The sequence below is a fragment of the Lotus japonicus genome, chromosome 6 (genome assembly GCF_012489685.1).
Source record: "Lotus japonicus ecotype B-129 chromosome 6, LjGifu_v1.2".
In the NCBI taxonomy this organism is placed as follows: Eukaryota; Viridiplantae; Streptophyta; class Magnoliopsida; order Fabales; family Fabaceae; genus Lotus; species Lotus japonicus.
In genome coordinates this window covers 3,097,013-3,117,038 of record NC_080046.1, presented here as the reverse complement: position 1 = coordinate 3,117,038, position 20,026 = coordinate 3,097,013, and the positions used below count along the sequence as shown (strand labels likewise).

Genomic DNA, 20,026 nt, shown 5'->3' with positions numbered 1-20,026 from the left:
AACTTCGCCAACACATCAGCCCTCTCATTTTGTCCCCTCGGGACATGTTCTATTTTGATTTCTTTGACCTCCATCATCAATCTGCGCACCACTTCCAAATATTTGGACAGTTGCGGATCCTTCACCTGGTACTCGCCTTTCACTTGTTTGACCACTAACTGCGAATCTCCTTTAATAAATAACTTCTGGACTCCCAACTCGATGGCCAACCTTAAGCCGGCAATCAGAGCCTCGTACTCAGATTGATTATTGCTCGCCTTGAACTCGAACTTGAGAGACTGTTCAATGATCATTTTATCTGGACTTTCAATTGTTATTCCCGCCCCACTTCCAGCGTTATTAGAGGATCCATCCACAGACAGGACCCATTCTCCTTGAGTCTTCTCTCCTTCAGTGGGTGTTAATTCCGCCACGAAGTCAATTAAACTCTGGACTGTGACTTGGCCCCTTGGCTCATATTGTATGTCATATTCTGATAACTCCACTGACCAGCTAACCAATCGCCCTGATAAATCAGGCTTCTGAAGTACTTGCCTTAAGGGAACATCAGTTTTAACTTTGACTTGGAAACTTTGGAAGTAAGGTCTGAGGCGCCTTGCAGTTTTCAGAATCGCCAAAGCCGCCTTTTCAATTTTTTGGTACCGCAATTCTGCCCCCTGTAAAGTATGGCTCACAAAATATATAACTTTCTGCTTTTTTCCTTCTTCCTGGAGCAACACCGTACTTACCGCCTTGTCAGTAACCGCTAAATAGAGCACTAAGGGAACGCCTGGTGTTGGCTTGGAGAGTACTGGTAATGTGGCCAATGTTTCTTTCAATTTGGTAAAAGCTTGTTCGCATTCCTCTGTCCACTGAAACTTTGAATTCTTTTTTAAACATGTGAAGAACGGGGCCGCTTTGTCACCCGCCATTGGCAAGAAACGTGACAAGGCGGCCATTCGCCCTGTCAAACGCTGAACCTCCTTTACACTTGTTGGGCTTTTCATCTCCAAGATCGCCCTTCCCTTATCAGGGTTCACTTCTATTCCTCTTGATGTTAACATAAATCCCAAGAACTTTCCTCCCTGGATCCCAAAAGAACACTTCTCAGGATTCAACTTCATTTGATATGTTCTTAACTGGGTAAACGCTTCTTTGAGATCGCCCCCATGATCACTAGCCCTGGCGGACTTTACGATCATGTCGTCCACATACACCTCCATATTCCTGCCTACTTGTTTTGAAAAATTTTTATCCATAAGCCGTTGGTACGTAGCTCCTGCATTCTTCAAACCAAAAGGCATTGTCTTGTAACAATAGTTCGCCTGATTGGTCATAAATGTTGTACTTTCTTCATCCGAGGGGTGCATCATAATCTGATTATAGCCCGAATAAGCGTCCATGAGACTTAAAAGTTCATTCCCTGAAGCTCCATCCACAAGTTTGTCAACATTGGGAAGTGGGTACGAATCTTTGGGACACACTTTGTTCAGGCTTGTGTAATCCGTGCACATTCGCCATTTCCCATTGGCCTTCTTGACCATTACAACATTGGCGAGCCACGTTGGGTACTGTACCTCACGGATGAAGCGGGCCTTGATCAATTTTTCAGTCTCTAATTGTACAACCTTGTTCTTTTCTTCACTCATTCTTCGCCTTGGTTGGATGACTGGGGTCGCCCCTGGTCGTATGGCTAGTTTGTGAGTGATCACCTTGGGATCGATCCCTGGTACATCATTGATGGTCCATGCGAAGAGATCTAGATTATCACCCAGAAGGGTGACTAGTCTTTCCTCTTGTTCTGCTGTCAAACTACTGCCAATCTTGCTTGTCCTTGACTTGCACCTGCTTGGTTTCTTCCAGAGGTTGTGGGCGAAAATCATCAGCATCGTCTCTTGGGTCCAAGCTAAATCCTTCTTGTGGGAAGATTTCTGTAATTCGATGGCTCTCCTTAGCCGCCTTTCGCCCATAGAGCGCCACGCTTCTCAAATAGCACTCCCTTGCTGCATTCTGGTCTACACGCAATATCCCGACCTTCCCGTTGCAGGCGGGATATTTAACAGTTAAATGAGCAGTTGAGATGACCGCGCAGACCTTGTTGAGGGTGTCTCGCCCCAAGAGTACATTGTAATTGGCTCTACACGCCAATACTAAGTACTTTACTTGAAATTTCTTGACAAACTCTCCTTCTCCAAAGGCAGTCGGAAGTTCGACGTATCCCCGTACACTGACACGGTCCCCCGTGAATCCCACCAAAGTTCCCTTGTATGGTTTCAAATCTGATTCCTTTAGTCCCAAGCGATCAAAGGCGTCTCTATAGATGATATCCGCCGAAGATCCCTGGTCTAAGAATACTTTCTTTGTCACATAATTGTTAACCCTGATTGTCACCACAATTGGATCGTTGTCATGAGGAATTACATGCGCGAAATCCTGAGGGGTAAATATAATAGGGGAATGATTCACCCAACACTCGCCTTCGTACGACTCCTGTACTGAGTGTACTGCCGCCACATAGCGTTTTCTAGCCTTACTTGAAATTGCACCCCCGCCAAATCCTCCAGCAATAGATGAGCATTCCCCAACAGGATCGCCCAACTCTTCGACTATCTCTTTACCTTTGCCTTTGTCCCCCTGAGTGATCTTAGCTACCTCTGGCGTTGCCGTGTCTTTAACAAAGTTTGCCAAATGACCAGCTTTAATCAGACGATCAATTTCCCGCCTTAAATTCCAACAATTATCTGTCGTATGCCCCAACGCCTTGTGGTACTCGCACCACCTATTGGTGTCCACGTTAGCTGGCGGCCGCCGTGGTGGTGGAGGATACTGCACAACGTTGGTCTGCCCAACTGCCCTTAAAATGGTACTTAAGGGTGCATTCAACTTAGTAAGTGGGACTGGCGTTGGCGAAGCACCAGGCTGACCAGCTGTGGCAGCAGTGGGACCTTGTGAATTTCTGTGCCATGTATTTTGAAAACCAGGTTTAGAGTTTTGGTATGGTCCCGGTCTTGGTACACGGGGGGTTTGCGCTACCCTGGTTTCCTTCCCCGCCTTGGATTTTTCCTGTGAAACACCGCCAGTCTGAGACTGTTTGCGTCCTTCCTCTCTTTCTTGTTTCTTCTGATCATCTTGCTCGATTAATATGAACTCTTGAACACGAGCGCGAAGATCCATCATATCCTTTGCCGGTCGCCTTGTTAAGTCTCTATTCAAATCTCCCGCCCGAAGGCCATTTTTGAATGACGCCAAACAGACGTCTGGATTTTCATCCTCCAACTGCACCGCCATCTTGCTGAAGCGTGCCATGTAGGTTTTTAATTTCTCACCTGGTTGCTGATGTATGCTGATAAGATCAAACATTGTTGCCTTTGTGGTTTTATTGGCGGAGAATTGAGTCAGAAATTTCGTGGACAGATCAGTGAAATTATCAATGGAGAAGGGCGGTTGTCGAATGAACCACTGCATCGCCATGCCTTTGAACGTGGAGGGCAATAATCTACATTTTACCGCATCCGTCGCCCCGCCGATCACCATTTTAGTATTGAAATATCTGAGGTGCTCCATAGGATCAGATTCGCCCGAGAAGGCGTCTAATGTCATGGTTTGCAGGTGCTTTGGAATGTCCACTCTAGTTATGGCTGGAACAAAAGGTTGAAATTCAACTACATCCTCCGCCTCCAGACGTTGTTCTTGCTTAAAATCCTGCCGCTGAGTAAGATACTCAACTTGGGCTTGCAACTGCTCGTTTTGGGACTGCACCTTCTGCAAGGTATCTAACATTTGTTGCAAAGCCGCAGGCGTGATACCTGTCACTGCCTCTTGCGCTCTCCGTGGAGCAGTGGTTTTAAGATCTTCCAAGTTTACATATTCAGGCGGCGTTGAACGCCGCCGAACACCTGGATCTGATTTAGCGATCAGATCTGAAGGTCTTCCCGGAGCTGCATGCACCAATGACGCTGGCGACGGCGCCACTGAGTGGACCCCCTCCGAGGAAGCTTCCTGCTCTTGCTCGTCCAGTACGGGACGGTTGTTGTTTCGTCCGCCGCCGCGACCGCCGTGTCGACCACCACCGCGCCGACGATGATCGCGTCGACCCCCGCCGCATGAACGAGTTTCCATGGCTCGCAATTCCTCCTTTTGTCACCGGAAGAGCTAAGTCAGAGCCACAGACGGCGCCAATGTTCTGTACTAGGGCAAGCTTACGTAAAAGAGTGACAGAAAGTAAACCCTAGCAGAGCACTAAAATAGCAAAACTACCATAAAAGGAATATTCTCATTAATGCTGAAAAAGTTGGTTTCGTACAAGTGGATGACCTCCCCTTTTATAGAGGGGGTGGTCATGATATGGACTTTTCCTATATTTGGGCCTGACAATCAGGGCCCAAATCCCTGTACATATAAGACAAATCCAAAGGAATCTTCCAGCTGGCTTGTGGGTCCATCATCTAAGGGAGGGCAATGAAGCTCGTTGTGTTGCACTTCCCGCCATGGCTATCTTCAATGGTTTATTGTTCATTTTGGGCGGGACATAATCTTCTTTATGTCCCGCCCAGTCCAACCATGAATCGTGATGGTTCTCTGACATACGTTGGTGAAGGAGAGATTGGTGATCAGAAATTAGAGGATGGGAATCTTGCTATGAAAAATAGCATGGATGCTGGAGAGGAAGTGAGGGTCATAATGAAACTGAATAATGGCCCTTTCTCGTATATCTATGATGGACTCTATGTTGTGGACAACATGATCCAAGAAATAGATGACAAAGGGAAAACCATTTTCAAGTTTATATTGAATAAAGTTGCACAGAAGATTTGAGTTAGAAACAGATTTTGGGATGCCTGCATAACTTGAGAGTTGGAAGAAAATGTGAGGGAATGATATTTCTACACTTTCTCTTACTTCTAGTTTCGATGAAGAAACTTTTTTTTGGATTGTAGTATTGTGAGATTCTGAAAATAAATAAAAATATTTTATTTATTTAATTTCCTTAATTTATAGTAACACGTGCTATTTTACTGTTTATTTGTTATTGAAATATTATTCGCACCACGATAGTGGGAGATAGCTTAAGGAATAATTACCTTATATTAATTAATTGAGTGTTTATTTTTTATTATTTTTCCGACCCAAAAGTATTTGCAATTCATGAAAATTATTTGCACCACGATGGTGGGAGATAGCTTAAGGAATAATTACCTTATATTAATTAATTGAGTGTTTATATTTTATTATTTTTCGGACCCAAAAGTATTTGCAATTCAAGAAAATTATTTAAGTAATAATTAATTTCAAAATATTTTTATTTTATAGAGTTTTCTTTGAAAATAAGAATAATATTATAATTAACTTTGTGTCTACTATTTATTATAAATTTTAGGAATTTATATTCCTAAGTTAACCCACAAACACTTGTTATCTATATCTTTTATGAAGAGATGACTTGCACTAATTGGTCTCCTGACTCTGATACCTAAGATAGCCTTCCTTATCCCTCTATGGTCTTCAGCCAACAAGAATGAAGGAAAATATCCACGACCAATGAGAAGTCACCACCTAAGCGCACTTTCTCTATCTTTCAGTCTGCGCTGTAGTCTCCCCACCTGACTCAATATCTTGTATCCTCGAACGCCACGTCGACGGCCTCCCGAACCATCGTCCTTAGACGCGGCTCCTGACGACTCAAGAGTCTCTCGAGCATATCCTCTATGCGTGCCTCCTCAGCGACTGATGCAGCAGCAGGCTCCGGCTCTGGTGAAGTCGGAGAGTAGTCAGGATAGGCGGGCGTATACTCTGGAGAAGCTAGAGTGTACCTAGGTTCCTCGGACGGGTCAGTCACCATCGATGCCTCTGACGTGGGCTCCTCGGCAGGCGGAGTAAAGCGAGCAGGCGGGTAAGGCATGCGAAGTTCGCCTTGGAAAGCTGTCATCGTCTCGTGTGCTCCTTTATGAATGAAGGTCGTCAGAAGAATAAGACCTTTATGTGTATAAAGGCCACTCCCAGGACCGGTATGTGTATATAGGCCTTGCTCTTCAGACGACCTTCTTCCAGATTGGAGCACACAAGAAGATGACAGCTTTCTAGGGTGAACTTTGCATGCCTTACCTACCTGGTCGCTTTACTCCGCCTGCCGAGGAGCCCACGTCAGAGGAATTGATGGAGACCGACCCGTCCGAGGAACCTGAGTACACTCCAACTTCTCCAGAGTTTACGCCAGCCTCTCCTAAACTCTCCGACTTCACCAGAGCCGGAGCCTGCTGCTACACCAGTCACTGAGGAGGCATGCATGGAGGATATGCTCGAGAAACTCTTGAGTCGTCAGGAGCAACGCCTGAGGACGATGGTTCGGGAGGCCATCGACGTGGCGTTCGAGGATAGAGGATATTGAGTCGGGCGGGGAGAGAAGTGTGTCTGCAATGGGGGTTAGGTCGAGTGTTTTGTTTCTAGGGCTCGACGCCTACTTAAAGCCAATTGTATGTCGATGAGCTTAGGCAAGGTTGAAAGCAGTAGTTTCTCTTCTTTTGAGATTATGATGTAATGAAAAGCTTTGTCGTTTAATAAAATGAGGATTATTCAGTATTTACTTGTATCATTTACTTTACTGTTGTTTTAAAGTTTTTGTTTCGGCGGAAATTTACACACGTTTTTGGAAAAAAGGTTACTAAAGTGACCCTTGAGAAATCGAGGCGTCACTAAAGTGACCCTCGAGAAATTGAGGCGTTACATTGCATTACAACCACCAATCACGCTCTCTCTCCCTCAACACTCTCATCTCTCAACATTCTTCTTCTTCTCACTACCATCACCAAACTTTCTTCTTACTCTCACGGGTGCCACCAGAACTCACCCACCTCACCATTTGTTATTCCTTCTCTTCCTCAAACGTTGGCCACACCACCATCATGGCCTTCCACCTTTCCTTTCCCTCTCACGGCCACAACACCACTGAGTGCCACAACCCAATCTGTGTCGACGAACGCCAATAGCACCACCACGAACACGACAGCCCTAGAGCCACGACCATAAGCAGCCACCCCTGTGTGTTCTTTTTCTTTCCTTATTTACGGCGAGCACGAAAACAACGTCGTCGTCACCTCCTTGGTTTTCAGCAAGCTCGGCCACCACCGTTTGCCATGGTGACGCTACCACCTCCTCTCGACCTCTCCCTCTCTTCCCACGTCAAAGGGAGTAACAACGACGAGGAAACCGTGAGAAAAACAGAGAATAACGATGAAGAAACGCCGCCGACGTCGCAACATTTTCTCTTAATTTCGAGCATCCTCCGACCTTTGTTCACGATGAACTCAACATAATTGGAACCCATGTGACGTCCGCAACAAAACCCATGTCTTGGATATCGTTCCGCCGTCGTCGACCGCCATGGCTGCCGCCTTGAAGGGTGTTTTCCGGAAAAATCTGACCACCAATGGGAAAACAGACTATACCACGACGATCCTTGACACGAGGGGAGCAAAATCCCTCAATCAATTTATGATTTGGACCACCTTCTTTACCATGTGTTGCCGACCTACGACCGAACAATTGTTCACCGAGCAAACTGTCAAGCGTTTGGAGAAACAGACAATTGCATTGAGTTCCTGGCCACGAAAGGAAGAAGGAATACTTCTCGTTTTTATCTTCGGTGACAGCTACGCCGCCAACCAATACCTTTTCCGGTGACCTTCGTTGACAAGTTTCCTGAACTTGGATTTTGTGAGCATTTTCAACCTTTGATTTTGGTTTTAGCCTCGGGCAAACAAGGTTTTAAAGAAAAAATGACACATTTCTTGTTGTTGTTGTAACGCCCCGACTTTCGGGGGTCACCATAGTAACCTGATAAAATAAATATGCAATGTTTTCCAAAAGGATTTATAAACATGAGTATTTTTTTTTCTTTTCAAAGTGTTTCTAAAACATGTCATGCATACTCCCATCTACATATAGATTTACATCAAGCCTTGAATAAGATATGTACCCGAAGGTAAACACGAAAGCACCCAACCTACAAAACCTAACCAATAGAAACAACTCAACAAAGAATCTATTATGCAAGGACGCCATTAATCCGACATACTTCCTATGGTCTCCACATCGGGGAACCGCAGGAAAGCAAAGTATCGGAACCTACCCAGAAATTCAAACATAAATTCCTAAAAATCATTATGTGAGCTTAAACCAATAACGGTAAGCTCTCTAACCCAAGACTCTAGACATGAACCCGACTCTACTCTTCAAGTCCTTCACTAATCTTCAAGTTCTCATCTCCGACTCGTACTGAGGTCAAGCTCCATCGAGGGTTCTCCATCACCTAATAGCGTTAAGCGCCCAAACAACAAGTAGCAAACAGAAAGGGTTAACTCCATTCAATTACCACGTATAAAAGGGAAAAGCATGCTATTAAAATTTAAGTGCATAACATGGCACATAAGCTAGCAACTTAATTCCAGATAGATGACGATATATATCCAACGACATCAAATCAAATCAGATATAAACAACATAGATTTAATCAGATATCAGCAACATAATAACATATTTAGATCAGATAACAATAACCTCAACAATATAACATCAATTCAGATATCAACAACCTCAACAATAACATCGAATCAGATATCAACCAAACCAATATAAGTGCCCTGTAGTACAACTAGGTGTTACTACCAAGACATGTCAAATCAAAAGCGTCTCGCAAGACAGGACAGTCACCTGGTACGAAAACCATTGATCTGCCACGAAGGCCCACAACATGCTACACAGGCTCCACAACATGCCACACAGGCTCCACAATATAATCCAATAACGCATATGCACAAATATCAACACAGTATATAGCTACTTAGCACATACTTAGTATGTGATCCATCCCAACATCAACCACGACAACAATCAAAACATCCACAAGAAAGCAGTAATGACAGAAACAGTAAACGGTCGAAGCCTCTTAGAAAACGGAGACACACGCCTCAATAAGTTCACTCGGCCGAAGCCGCCAGAAAACATTTTCCCAGTTTAGCACAATAATCAAAATCAAATGCCAATCAATTTAAACATCTTCATCTCAAACGCATGCAGTGCGATAAAAGCATGCAAGACTCAAAGACGCGCTAAAACCGAGTTACCCTTACCTTTTATTCCCCTTCCCAGCTCGATATCACAGTCCAATCCAAAGTCAAACTCCTGAACTCAGCAAGTCCCCTAGTGCGTCTTCCTCCGTTGTGAAACCTCACAGCTTGTTCCAAACCTCTTTCCTCAGCTCAACTCGCTCCAAACCTTAAGCACAATATCATTTCTTAGTCACTAAGAAACAATACAATCCAATAACACTAAACAAGACCGAAAGAAAGCTTTTACAGCTTCAGAGTTCGACACTTGAGCACGAATGGACAATAGAGACTTTGTTCGCTAAAACGTGCATAACTCGAGCCACAGAACTCGGAAAGACACGAAACCAAAGCCAAAGTTTCGAAAATCGAAAGAGCTACGCTATAGCTCAGACCATACATACCCAAAAATTATTTTTGGACACGGTACCATAACAAACAGGTTTCGGCCACTTCTAAAAACAGGGTACCCGAACTTTTTCTTCGATCTAATTTAATTCCTAGGTATTCTTAGGCGATATCTAGGTCAGGGAAACTCTCAGAATAATTATCGGGTCGAAATGTAACACAGGGGTATTTTGGTAAGTGTTTTTACCTCAGAACTAAAAACAACTAATCCTACTGGCGCTATGCTCAGTCGAGAGTTTTCGAACCAAAAAGAGAAGCTTTTACATGAAAATGGGTATTTCCAGAAAAAGGGAGCTCTGCGATGATTCGGCGAGATTCAGCGGAAAGCAACTGGATATTCATGCTCTTGGGCATGTAGGAAATAAGTTTTGACAGAGAAATCAAGTTATTTGGACACTTTTACAAAATGCTCCAAACTTTGAGCACAGAAAAACATGTAGAAAAGCGACAGAATTGACGATCAGAGGTAAGGAATAACATCTATACCTCGAGGTATACGCGTAGCAACGAATAGAGCGACGATCAGGCAAGAAACGACGAAAATATCTCCTCCCTCTTCCTCCTTGAACCCGCGGCCTCAATGGGTGAAAATGGTGAGGATTTTTGGTTTTTCAAGCTATTTATAGGAAAGGGAAAACGCGGGAAAATGAATATTTCGCGATTCCGATTTTTCCTGCACATTCCTCTGTGAACTATAAGAGAGAATCCAGCGACAGAATTCCAGAACTCGAAACAGGTTTCTTGAAATTAAAGAAAACAATTCACTAACGGTTTTAATCGATTTAACCCGAAAAGTTACTTTTTGCCGTTGATGTCAGATGAGAAAACTTCTTTTTGAAGAATATTGGAAACATCGAAAGAAATGGGTGCACGCGGGTGGAATCTTCTTTTAAAGATCCGAATAGAAAAAGTCTTTATCTACAGTTCGTTTTAAGGGTTTGGAGTTATCAGGAACTTAGTTTCGGCAAACTTCCGAGAATTGAAATTGATCGTGTGTACAGGTCCAGGGTTTCGTGTTGAAACACTTGTCTTGGGAAGGATAAAGAAAAATTCTTATATTCCTCTGAAGATTTTGAATTTCGCTTATGCAGTGCTCTAGGAGCGGATATAGCATTTTTCGGACATTCTCGACCTTAGTCGGGTGCGAATATGGCTCGTGCTATCAAACAAAATGACTATAGTGTCATTCTTAAAATACTGTGAATTTAATTATCATATAAATAATATTCATGACTCGCAATAGGGTTCGAGTCAAGAAAATAACATAGAATATAAACACTCAATCATTTCATATAACGAAAATAGATAAATTAACTAGTTATTTATTTCGGGGTCTTACAGTTGTAAATATTCAATTTTAAAAGATGCTAAGTGAAGAGTTTTTCCTTGTTTTAAAAAATGTTTTCATTCTTAAAAGAGAAACAAAAATTTAGTTTATAATCTCTTTAATTGTTGTATCTGTTTGATCGAGAATGAGTAGCTAACGACATAAGTTAACTGTTTTGTGTGACTTAAATGAATCTATAATCTATGAACTTATATGTTTTCGATGATTGTAAGGGCAATTCTTAAACTTTGTTTCTTTTTATATTTGATTGAACATTTGATCGAGTTGGAACTTTGAGGATGTTTTAGTTCGAGTTGATTAGATTGTGTCGGAAGTCTGGATGTTGAAAAGGTGATTTGGGACTGAAACTTGACTTTTAACAAGTTTAGGAGCTTTTGTATTAAGTACTTAATTTTGGAGGATTAATATTTGAATCATTGGAAGTTCGATGACTTTTTATAGTTAAGTGATTAATCGGGGACTAGAACTCGATTTCTTAAAGGTTGAATACGGAAAATGAATATTTGAATCTCTTTCAGCTCAGTTGAAACCTTGATGTAAAACCTTCATTTGTGTGACTTAAGAGAATCTAGGAATTGTCATTTATTGTCCAAAGTGTTGTCTTTAATCGTTTCACGATAAATAATACATGGGTATGGAAGTCAATAATTTCGGAATGGAACATTTTTGAGGTCCTTAATTGGTTGGTTCACACGATTACTCCGAGTAATGATAGACCAAGTCAAGATATTCGATGCTAGACAACATGCAACGAAGTTGCACAAGTCTCTGTCAAAATCTGATCTCCAAGTCTAGGAAGACAAAGCTCAAATCGTCCAAAGCTTAAGGTCTCACTGAACCACAAGAAACAATCTGACATCCACTTCTGTGTAAGGAAAAGTTGTTTAAGGAGAATCAAAGGTACGATGACTCAAGCTTTCAAAAGAGGAACAAGTTTCCTGAGGCAATAACTAGAGTCAGATTACGCTCCCAAGGAAGTAACTAGGAACATGCAACTAGAAGTTTCCACCAATATAAGGTGAACCATAATAAAAGACTTGTGTGCATTGTCCGCTGCTTAACTCTTTACTTTATTGTCTACACCACTCGTCTTTAGACTACAAGCTTAACCAAAGCTATCTATCGAACGAAGACCAGTAGAATCTAGTCAATCACGATCAAATTATATGGACACAATCAAACCCCCTTGTTGTGTCCCCGTGGTCTTACCTTCAATTGGTATTAGAGCCTCGCTCTGGGTTGACATATTAACCAATGTAGAGAAGATCCACATGATTGAAGTAAATTCAAGATTGACTAAATTTCCACTATTCACTAAGATTCTGCATCCATTGGAAATCTTATGAAGCTGCTTGTGCCTAATAAAGATCAGAATGTTGAAGCATTCAAATATGAAGTTACACGAGCTCATACTAGAGTACATGGTCATATCCTAAGAAGCTTGAAAGCCTTGAGAATATAGAGACATTGATATCTGAACTACACACTACATGCTGCAATGTGCCTCCATGCTTCAAGCTCGATGTGTTGTGGACTTGCGAATTGGGCGAGACTCGAGACCCCTCATCATAATAGGGGTCCCGCTTTGGTGCTTGTTGAAGAGGAAGAGGAGAAAGACGAAGAAGAAGGGGAGAGAGAAGAAGAAGATAGGGCCTCCTAAGGGTTTAAACCCTGGACCCTTCATTCCCCTCAAACCCTTATGTTCCCTAACTCTTACCATTTGAACTAATCCTCGAAGATAAATACATAATTAATTTTTTTTGGGTTACAAACTACATAATTAATTAAGTAGTAATATATATACACACACACTCTAAATTAAAGTGCAAAGAATGTTAAATATTTGAATAGATGATATTGTTATTTTTTAAAAATGACTAGCTAATATATTTTTATTGTGAAATCAAGCAAATCAGCAATATAATGTGTATATATATAATATATGTATACGAGTTTAAAAGGTGGAGTAATATTGTCTGTGAGAGATTTGATATTATCCTATCAACAAACCTCAACTGAAAGTTAGAAGAAAAGGTGTTAGTCTTCAGTCACCCTTGTTTCATTAAAAAGAAAAAAGAATATAGGTGCTGCTGGAAAGTAAGAGCACACAGGATGATTGATTCAAAAGCACACATATTGACTTAGAATCATCCTGCAGGAAGGAAGTACCGTGGAAATGCCATATCGTGGACTGGTAGTCCCCACTCCCCAATGTTTATCTCAAAGTCAAGTTGAGGTTTGAAAACACCCAAAACGACAAAACAGAGACCAAACATTAATAAATTATTGATAGCTACCAAACGATGCTTCCTCTCTCCATCTTGGAATCCCACTAGAAGCCCACCTCTTGATAATTTTCTTCTCTAACACTCAAATTTCTCTCATATTTATGTACCCTTCACTCCCCATTTTCCACTCAAACCATTCTATTCTCATTCTCCAATTTTACTTTTCCTCCTCCAAGAATCATCAAGTCTTCTCTCCACAAATCACCACCACAACACAATAATCAGAAATATGCAAACCTTTGAGCCTAGCTTCACTTTTTGCACCCCACAAACCTCAATTTTAGAACCCCTCAACTCTGATATCAGTATCAGTGATTACTTTCTACCCCAACAAGTTGTTCCCAGTTTCTCCAAGCCTCCAAGATCTTCCTCAAATCTAAGCAACCGCAAACCCTCTTTAAACATCTCAATCCCTTCAATAAACTCAGGTCTCAAATCCAATATCTCACAGAGCAAAGAAACAAGCTTTTCCCATCAGAGCTCTTCTTCTTCTTCTTCAAGTGACCACCAAACCCAAGAGGAGGACAATAACAAGCACTACAGAGGTGTTAGAAGGCGACCATGGGGGAAATTTGCAGCAGAGATTCGTGACCCCAATAGAAAAGGGTCAAGGGTGTGGCTTGGGACTTTTGACACAGCCATTGAAGCTGCTAAAGCTTATGACAGAGCTGCTTTTAAGATGAGAGGAAGCAGGGCTATACTGAACTTCCCTCTTGAAGTTGGTAATTGTCATGAAGAAGAAGAATCATCAGTTGTTAATGTTGGTGAGAAGAGGATTAGAGAAGAAGACAAGTGTGTGGAGGAGAGTGTTACTGTTAAGAAGCAGGTGAAGAAAGAAGAGTGCTCTGATCCCAATAATGGGGTTTCTGTTTCTGCAGCAACAGTTTGCCCTTTAACTCCCTCATTGTGGAAAGGGTTTTGGGACACTGATGTCAAGGGAACTATCTTCAGTGTGCCTCCTTTGTCACCCTTATCTCCACTCATGGTTGTTTGAAATTATGGACTCTTGAAAGTTACTTATCCATGATTTTAACCAACCATAATTCTTTATGGTATTTCCAAATATGCATTGAGATGATACTAGTGCTTATCCTCTATTACAGAAGTGGAAGTAGATAAGGCAGAAGGATGGTTTGTCTCTACCAAAATAGGAAAACTAATAGTATATTTTTCCAGGTGAAGATATATATATTGGTTTGTTTAATGTAAATATAGGATAGTGTGAAGCTAGCTACATTAGTTTTTTTGGGGAAAGTATTATGGAAATTTGTTTATTCATTTATTGGATCAAAGTATATTGTCTATAATTTAAGGATTGCCACAAGTGAGAGTTGTTATTAATTTTCATTGTTTACTTGATTTGGATCAAGGTTGGTCTCGCAACATCATTTATTGGATTCCTATTTTCATAGGAATATATTGGTTATTTAAAAAAAATAAAATTGGAAAGAGCAAATTTGGGATGAGCTTCATCTCAATGCATATTGTGAGCAAATTTGACTTAGAATTCATCTTCATAAGAATTTTCGTTAGGGATGAGCTTGTTTACATTGACAATCAAAAGGGAAAGAGCAAAAACAAGAAAAGAAAACTACTAAGTACTCAACTTCTATTCAATTGTGCCAAGATGAGGACATCAAATGAAAAGAAGGGCTATCAGCCTATCATGTAGCTTTACTAAATAATCACTTTGATGAGTTTCCTTCACCAACTAACTTAGCAGAAACCACTTTCTGAACTACATCAGAAGCCGCATATGCTGTCTTGTCAAAACCTAACCTTTGCAATTCGTTTAAGAAACCATTAGCATATACATGTTTCACTGATTTTATATGGACTATATTCCTGAGTATCAGGAAATGAACCATTTATCACATCTTCCTTATACTCCACAAAGACTTTAGTGATGACATATCCAACACGGGCAAACTGCTGTTACTACAGCAGCCACTGGTGCAGGCACACATTCTAGAACAACAGAGAAGTACCCTGCTTCCTGTAAAGCCAATGCCGTCTCCACAACCTACACAGACATATTCCTCTTATGATAACGAAAGAATTGTTCCAAAACCAAATAGATGCATCATGCAAGAGGGAGATAGACCTTGACAGCACTAGCAACATTCCTTCCTTGAGGTCGAAATCCCCCTTAAGCACTAATTGCATGGGCAGTGAGCCCGACATGCCCATCACTACTATTCCAGCCTCAAAAATAGCTTTTGTTGCGACGATCCTATAGTTGAAGCGGACCCTGCTTCCAATTTTATGGCATCCATTCCCTCTTCTTTCAAAATCCGAACTGCTGCGTGATCCACTGCCTGCTTATAGCCAAAACAACACACTTAAAACCATTGCACAAGTGAAGAGAAGAGAGAAATAAATAGAAAATGAAGGTAGAAAATGAGTAAAGCTGTGTATAAATCAACTCATTCTCAATAGACACATAGGGGAAATTACATTGAATATCCTCTATTTCAAGTTCACATTATCGCATACTGACATACATGACATGACCAATGACACACATCCTCTATTTTAAAAAACCATTGATTTCCCTTGTGGTGCCTTCCTTGGCGGGGTTGAGGAAAAAGTGAAGAGGTGCAAGGGAGGTGGTTAGTCGGAGAATGTGACATATCATAGGAAGAGGGGGAGGTGAAGCACTTGCTCTCATTTGAGAAGTCATTTTGATTATTCTGATTTTACTGTTGAATGAGGGCGTTGCGGTAAAACAGTGATATTTTGTGGAGTGTATGTACAAATATTTTTTTGTGGAGTAACACCTTTCAACACTTGCTAAGGCGTTTTCAAGCCAATTTACATGAGGCTTAGCACTAGAATGTGGCACTTATCGCCACTCAGCTTCTTCTTTCTTCATATTTTAGGTTTCTCATCAGATTTCATGGGACATCTTAGATCTTTTAAGGAGAAAACACGAAGGAAAATAAGGGGAGAGACTCAGGAGGCCGGAGAAAAAGCTTTGAAGGTCATAGTGTAACATCTTAATGATTTCAATTCTTCTAGTTCCTCATCTCTATTTGCAAAGCTTTCCATGGAAATATATAAATTAGCTCTATTTTACTAGGATTTAGATGTAATACTATACTATGAAACTTATGGTTTATATGTGATTCTCTTGAATATAAATCTTGTTCTTTGCAATGATTCAATGGTTTTCTCTTGATCTTAATGTTATGTTTTAGTTTGCGCACCTAGAACATATTTGCTTGATTCGACGTAAGAGCAAGCAATTAGTATTTGCTTGAATGAATGTGAATATAGTGTAGAGTTTTTGTTTTCAATCTCTTGTGTTAGCTTGTTCTTTATTGTGCATACCAAATAGCTAGCTAAAGAGAAGAAGCAACAAGGAGCTTCTGAATAACAGTCTTCCAAAAATGCAACAATTATCCTTTAAAGAGAAGGTAATGTGGTTTGTTGTATGTTTTGATACTCATATGTTTGTTATTTCCATTTTCAGGAAGAACAATTGCCACCACCACTATACCAGCTATATTCATCCCCATAACATGATAGTACTTCAAGATTGGAGGATACACTGGCAAAATAAATGGAAATAACAATGATTAATCAAAAGAACACAGAGGCCTCCATCAAGAGCTCAGACATTTAGATGAGGCAACTAGTTGAACTAAGGATAAGCTTTTTGTTGAAAAATTGAGAATGGGGGAGAAAGTGAAGAAGAAGAAGAAGAAAAAAGTGAAAAAAATCAGAAAATCAAAGAAAAATAAGAGGAAGGATTGACAAATTCACGCATTTATAAATTTTCAAATCATTCAAAGCTCTCCAAAGGTGATTATAACCTTAATCACAAGATGAAGTTGAATTAACAGCAACCACATCCTACTGCATATTGCGTTGTGAAAAATATATTTGAGGATTCTTTTAATGAATATTATATACCCCTTTTATCTCATTATGTGTGCTAGAAAATATTGAAGATCATTCTTTATAACAGTAAAAAGGACTTTGTCCCAAGCCCTTTTTTATTTTACTATTATTGCTTGAAATAAATATGTCTAGTGTTATATATATTTCGAGTATCGTATTAAACGGCCATATTTATTGAAAATAAGAAAATAAAATCTACAAATTCATCTTCATCTCGTAAGGGAAACAATATACAAAATGAGAAAAAAACCCATAAAACAACCAACCTAGAAAAAATTCACAGATGAACGATAACAAAAAGCCCTAGAAACAAACCTACAATACCAAAGCCACAAAATCCTCAACTAGAAGCCCAAAAAGGTCAGATACAACACATGACAAAAACCACAAAAAAAACATCAAATCAACCACACAAACTAATACAACACAAACCAACAACAAAGAACAAGCTAAGAGACCAAAATGAAGGAACAAGATCAACACTAACGAAGGAGAAGCCAACTACCTCGACTAAGAGGACTTGCGAGCACGAATTTTAGATGTTATTTGGTTTAGAGCAGTCTCATTTGTACAATCATACATCATACCCAAATGATTCCCCATCAAAAAGGCAATCCTTGCCCTAGTCAAGACACCAGGTGACTCTGAAAACTCCGCTTGTAGAAGCATTAGATGATTCTCACTTTTTGAGCCGAGTCTCCACTAAAAAAAACTCCAACATGAACTTCCATCTTTCTAACTCTCTTCTCAACTTTTTTGGGTCGTCTCTTAGGCCTCACGTTTTTAAATGGAAGCATATGTTATATTTGCATTAGGTCTTTCATAATCAATTCCGAAAGTAAAGTGACATAAAATGTAAATGCATTAAATTATAGGAACATAGGAGTGATTGAAACAAAAATATATAAATAATAAGAATTTACATGGACATTCTGGTAAATGTAGGCTATCCTTGGATGCTATAAATCAATACGTAAGTTGTTTCGACTTTCAACACAACTCGAGTAAATTTCAACTATTTACTCATTTCTACAACTAGTTTGTCTCTCTCTCTCTCTCTCTATCCCCTCGTCTCTTTCCTTTTGTTCAACAATGGCTAATGAAATCGTTGATCCTACAAACTCACCTCCATCACCACCCAGAACATCATCTAATGCACCAATAATCTTTCTCAATTTTGGTGATTCTTCTTCAACAAATGTTCAACTACAAAGTTCTCCCATGCCTTTATGGTCTAATATGAACCTTACATACTATCGTCAAAATGCTTTATGGCCAGCTTCATCTCACATCTATGAGCCTTTTCACTTTCCTTTCAGTTTCCAGCCTAGCATGGACGGCAATCGAGTTTTCACAGTTCTCGAACCAGTCCCTGAAGCAAAATCATTCCTCTTTCCTCATGGAGTTAGGTTCAAGGAGCCTTGGACCGAGAGAGAGCATGAGTTTGTCCCTTTCAACCACAAATCTATTTCATTTTATATTAGTATTTTCTTAGTTTTCTCATGCATTTACTTGCATTTTAACTCCTAATAATATTTCAAACTTTTGGAAGAAAGATATTGGCAAAGACTTCATAGATCATTAAATATTTTAACTATGACTAATTTTCCTTTTGAATTTATTATTATTCCTTCCTTTGATTTAATTATGAAATTAAATGTGAGTTTATATTGTATTTCAATCTTAGGTTATTTTTGATGGGGCTAATCAAGTTTGGAAAAGGGCACTGGAGCGAAATCGCTAAATACTTTTTGTTGAACAAGACTCCACAACAAGTTCAAAATTACGCTGCTAGCTTTTACAGGCACCTACCAGCCACATACTTGTATGGATTTAGGAGAAGGAGGCTCACTAACTACTATGACTGTAGCCTCATGGCTGGAAACATGAACCTCATGGAAGCCCCAACCCCATATTCATGTCCTGTTGTTCTTAATGAGGCACCAAAAACCCTCACTCTTTTCTCAGAGAAAACTCCTTTATTTCCTATTTCGCCATTTGAAGAAGGTGGTAGCGGCAACGCAAGTGGTAGCAGCAACAATACCATCAACTATGGGTCCCAGATGCTTCCAAGTGATGCAAGCATTTCCTTGACTACTAGTGATAATGAAGGCATTGATTTGGAGCTTCGCTTAGGTTGATTCCAGTGAAATTTAAAAGTGTATCATGCGTGCATAGACAGCAAAAACTTAGCTGGATAGTGTGGCAGCATCACCTGAATATCTGGCTTTTTCCTGTGTAGCTTTTATTATTTTGTTTGTTGTTATGTTAGAATTTGTTTATGTTATCAAGGTTATGTGTATGTGTTTTCTCATAAACATGTATTCCTTTCGTGTAATATAACTATCTTGAGTTGTGCATGTACTGAACAACTTCTGTAAATGTTCATTTTCAATGTATTTTCTTACAAGAATTTCCTTTTATCTTGAAATTCTAGCATGTCCATGTATTCTTCTCTTCTTCTCTTCCTTTTGCAACTCAAATTTTGAATTTTTTTTATTGTTGAGCCACTTGCAAGTTCTTGAAAACTCAATAAACAAGTGTTGTTAGTGTAACAATCAAGTTTTTCTAATAGTTAAATGTGTTTTTCCATGGTCCTATGAGAAAATGGACAAACATCATATCTCCATTCAAGGGGGGCACCAAATTGTTCTAAAACCCCGTCACCACATTAATTATTTCATTTAATTGGAAAATTAGTTAAGTTTCTCACTGTCATCACGTATGACAAAATAAGGGAGAATAAGTATCAATTGTATGATAAAAAGTAAAAATCTTCTATCTACAAATTGTGCCTTTGCCTTACCACTGAAATTTTTCTACATCAATAAAAGGTACTTGTGTAAGTTTGTAACAACCTCACTGACTTACATGGTAAAGTTTAATGGGGGGGGATTGATAGAGAGTATTCTAGGCTTATTTGTTTGAAAGTCCAGAAACATTATGACTCAATTTTCCACTTCATAAGTGATGGCCCGGGGGTTCAAAATGATTGA

The 20,026-nt window shown here is 40.1% G+C and overlaps 2 protein-coding genes across 2 annotated transcripts; both read left to right on the top strand.

Annotated features, from left to right (window-relative positions):
- Positions 1–13,166: 13,166 nt before the first annotated feature.
- LOC130723838 (ethylene-responsive transcription factor ERF105-like) lies at positions 13,167–14,448 on the top strand. The gene has a single exon (XM_057574975.1). The coding sequence runs from the start codon at positions 13,354–13,356 to the stop codon at positions 14,116–14,118; it is 765 nt and encodes a 254-aa protein (XP_057430958.1). The 5' UTR covers positions 13,167–13,353; the 3' UTR covers positions 14,119–14,448.
- Positions 14,449–17,639: 3,191 nt separating this feature from the next.
- Positions 17,640–19,343, top strand: LOC130725914 (uncharacterized). Its single transcript, XM_057577102.1, has 2 exons — positions 17,640–18,472; positions 18,718–19,343. Exons 1-2 carry the CDS (start codon positions 18,123–18,125, stop codon positions 19,169–19,171), a joined length of 804 nt encoding a protein of 267 aa, XP_057433085.1. The 5' UTR covers positions 17,640–18,122; the 3' UTR covers positions 19,172–19,343.
- Positions 19,344–20,026: the final 683 nt, after the last annotated feature.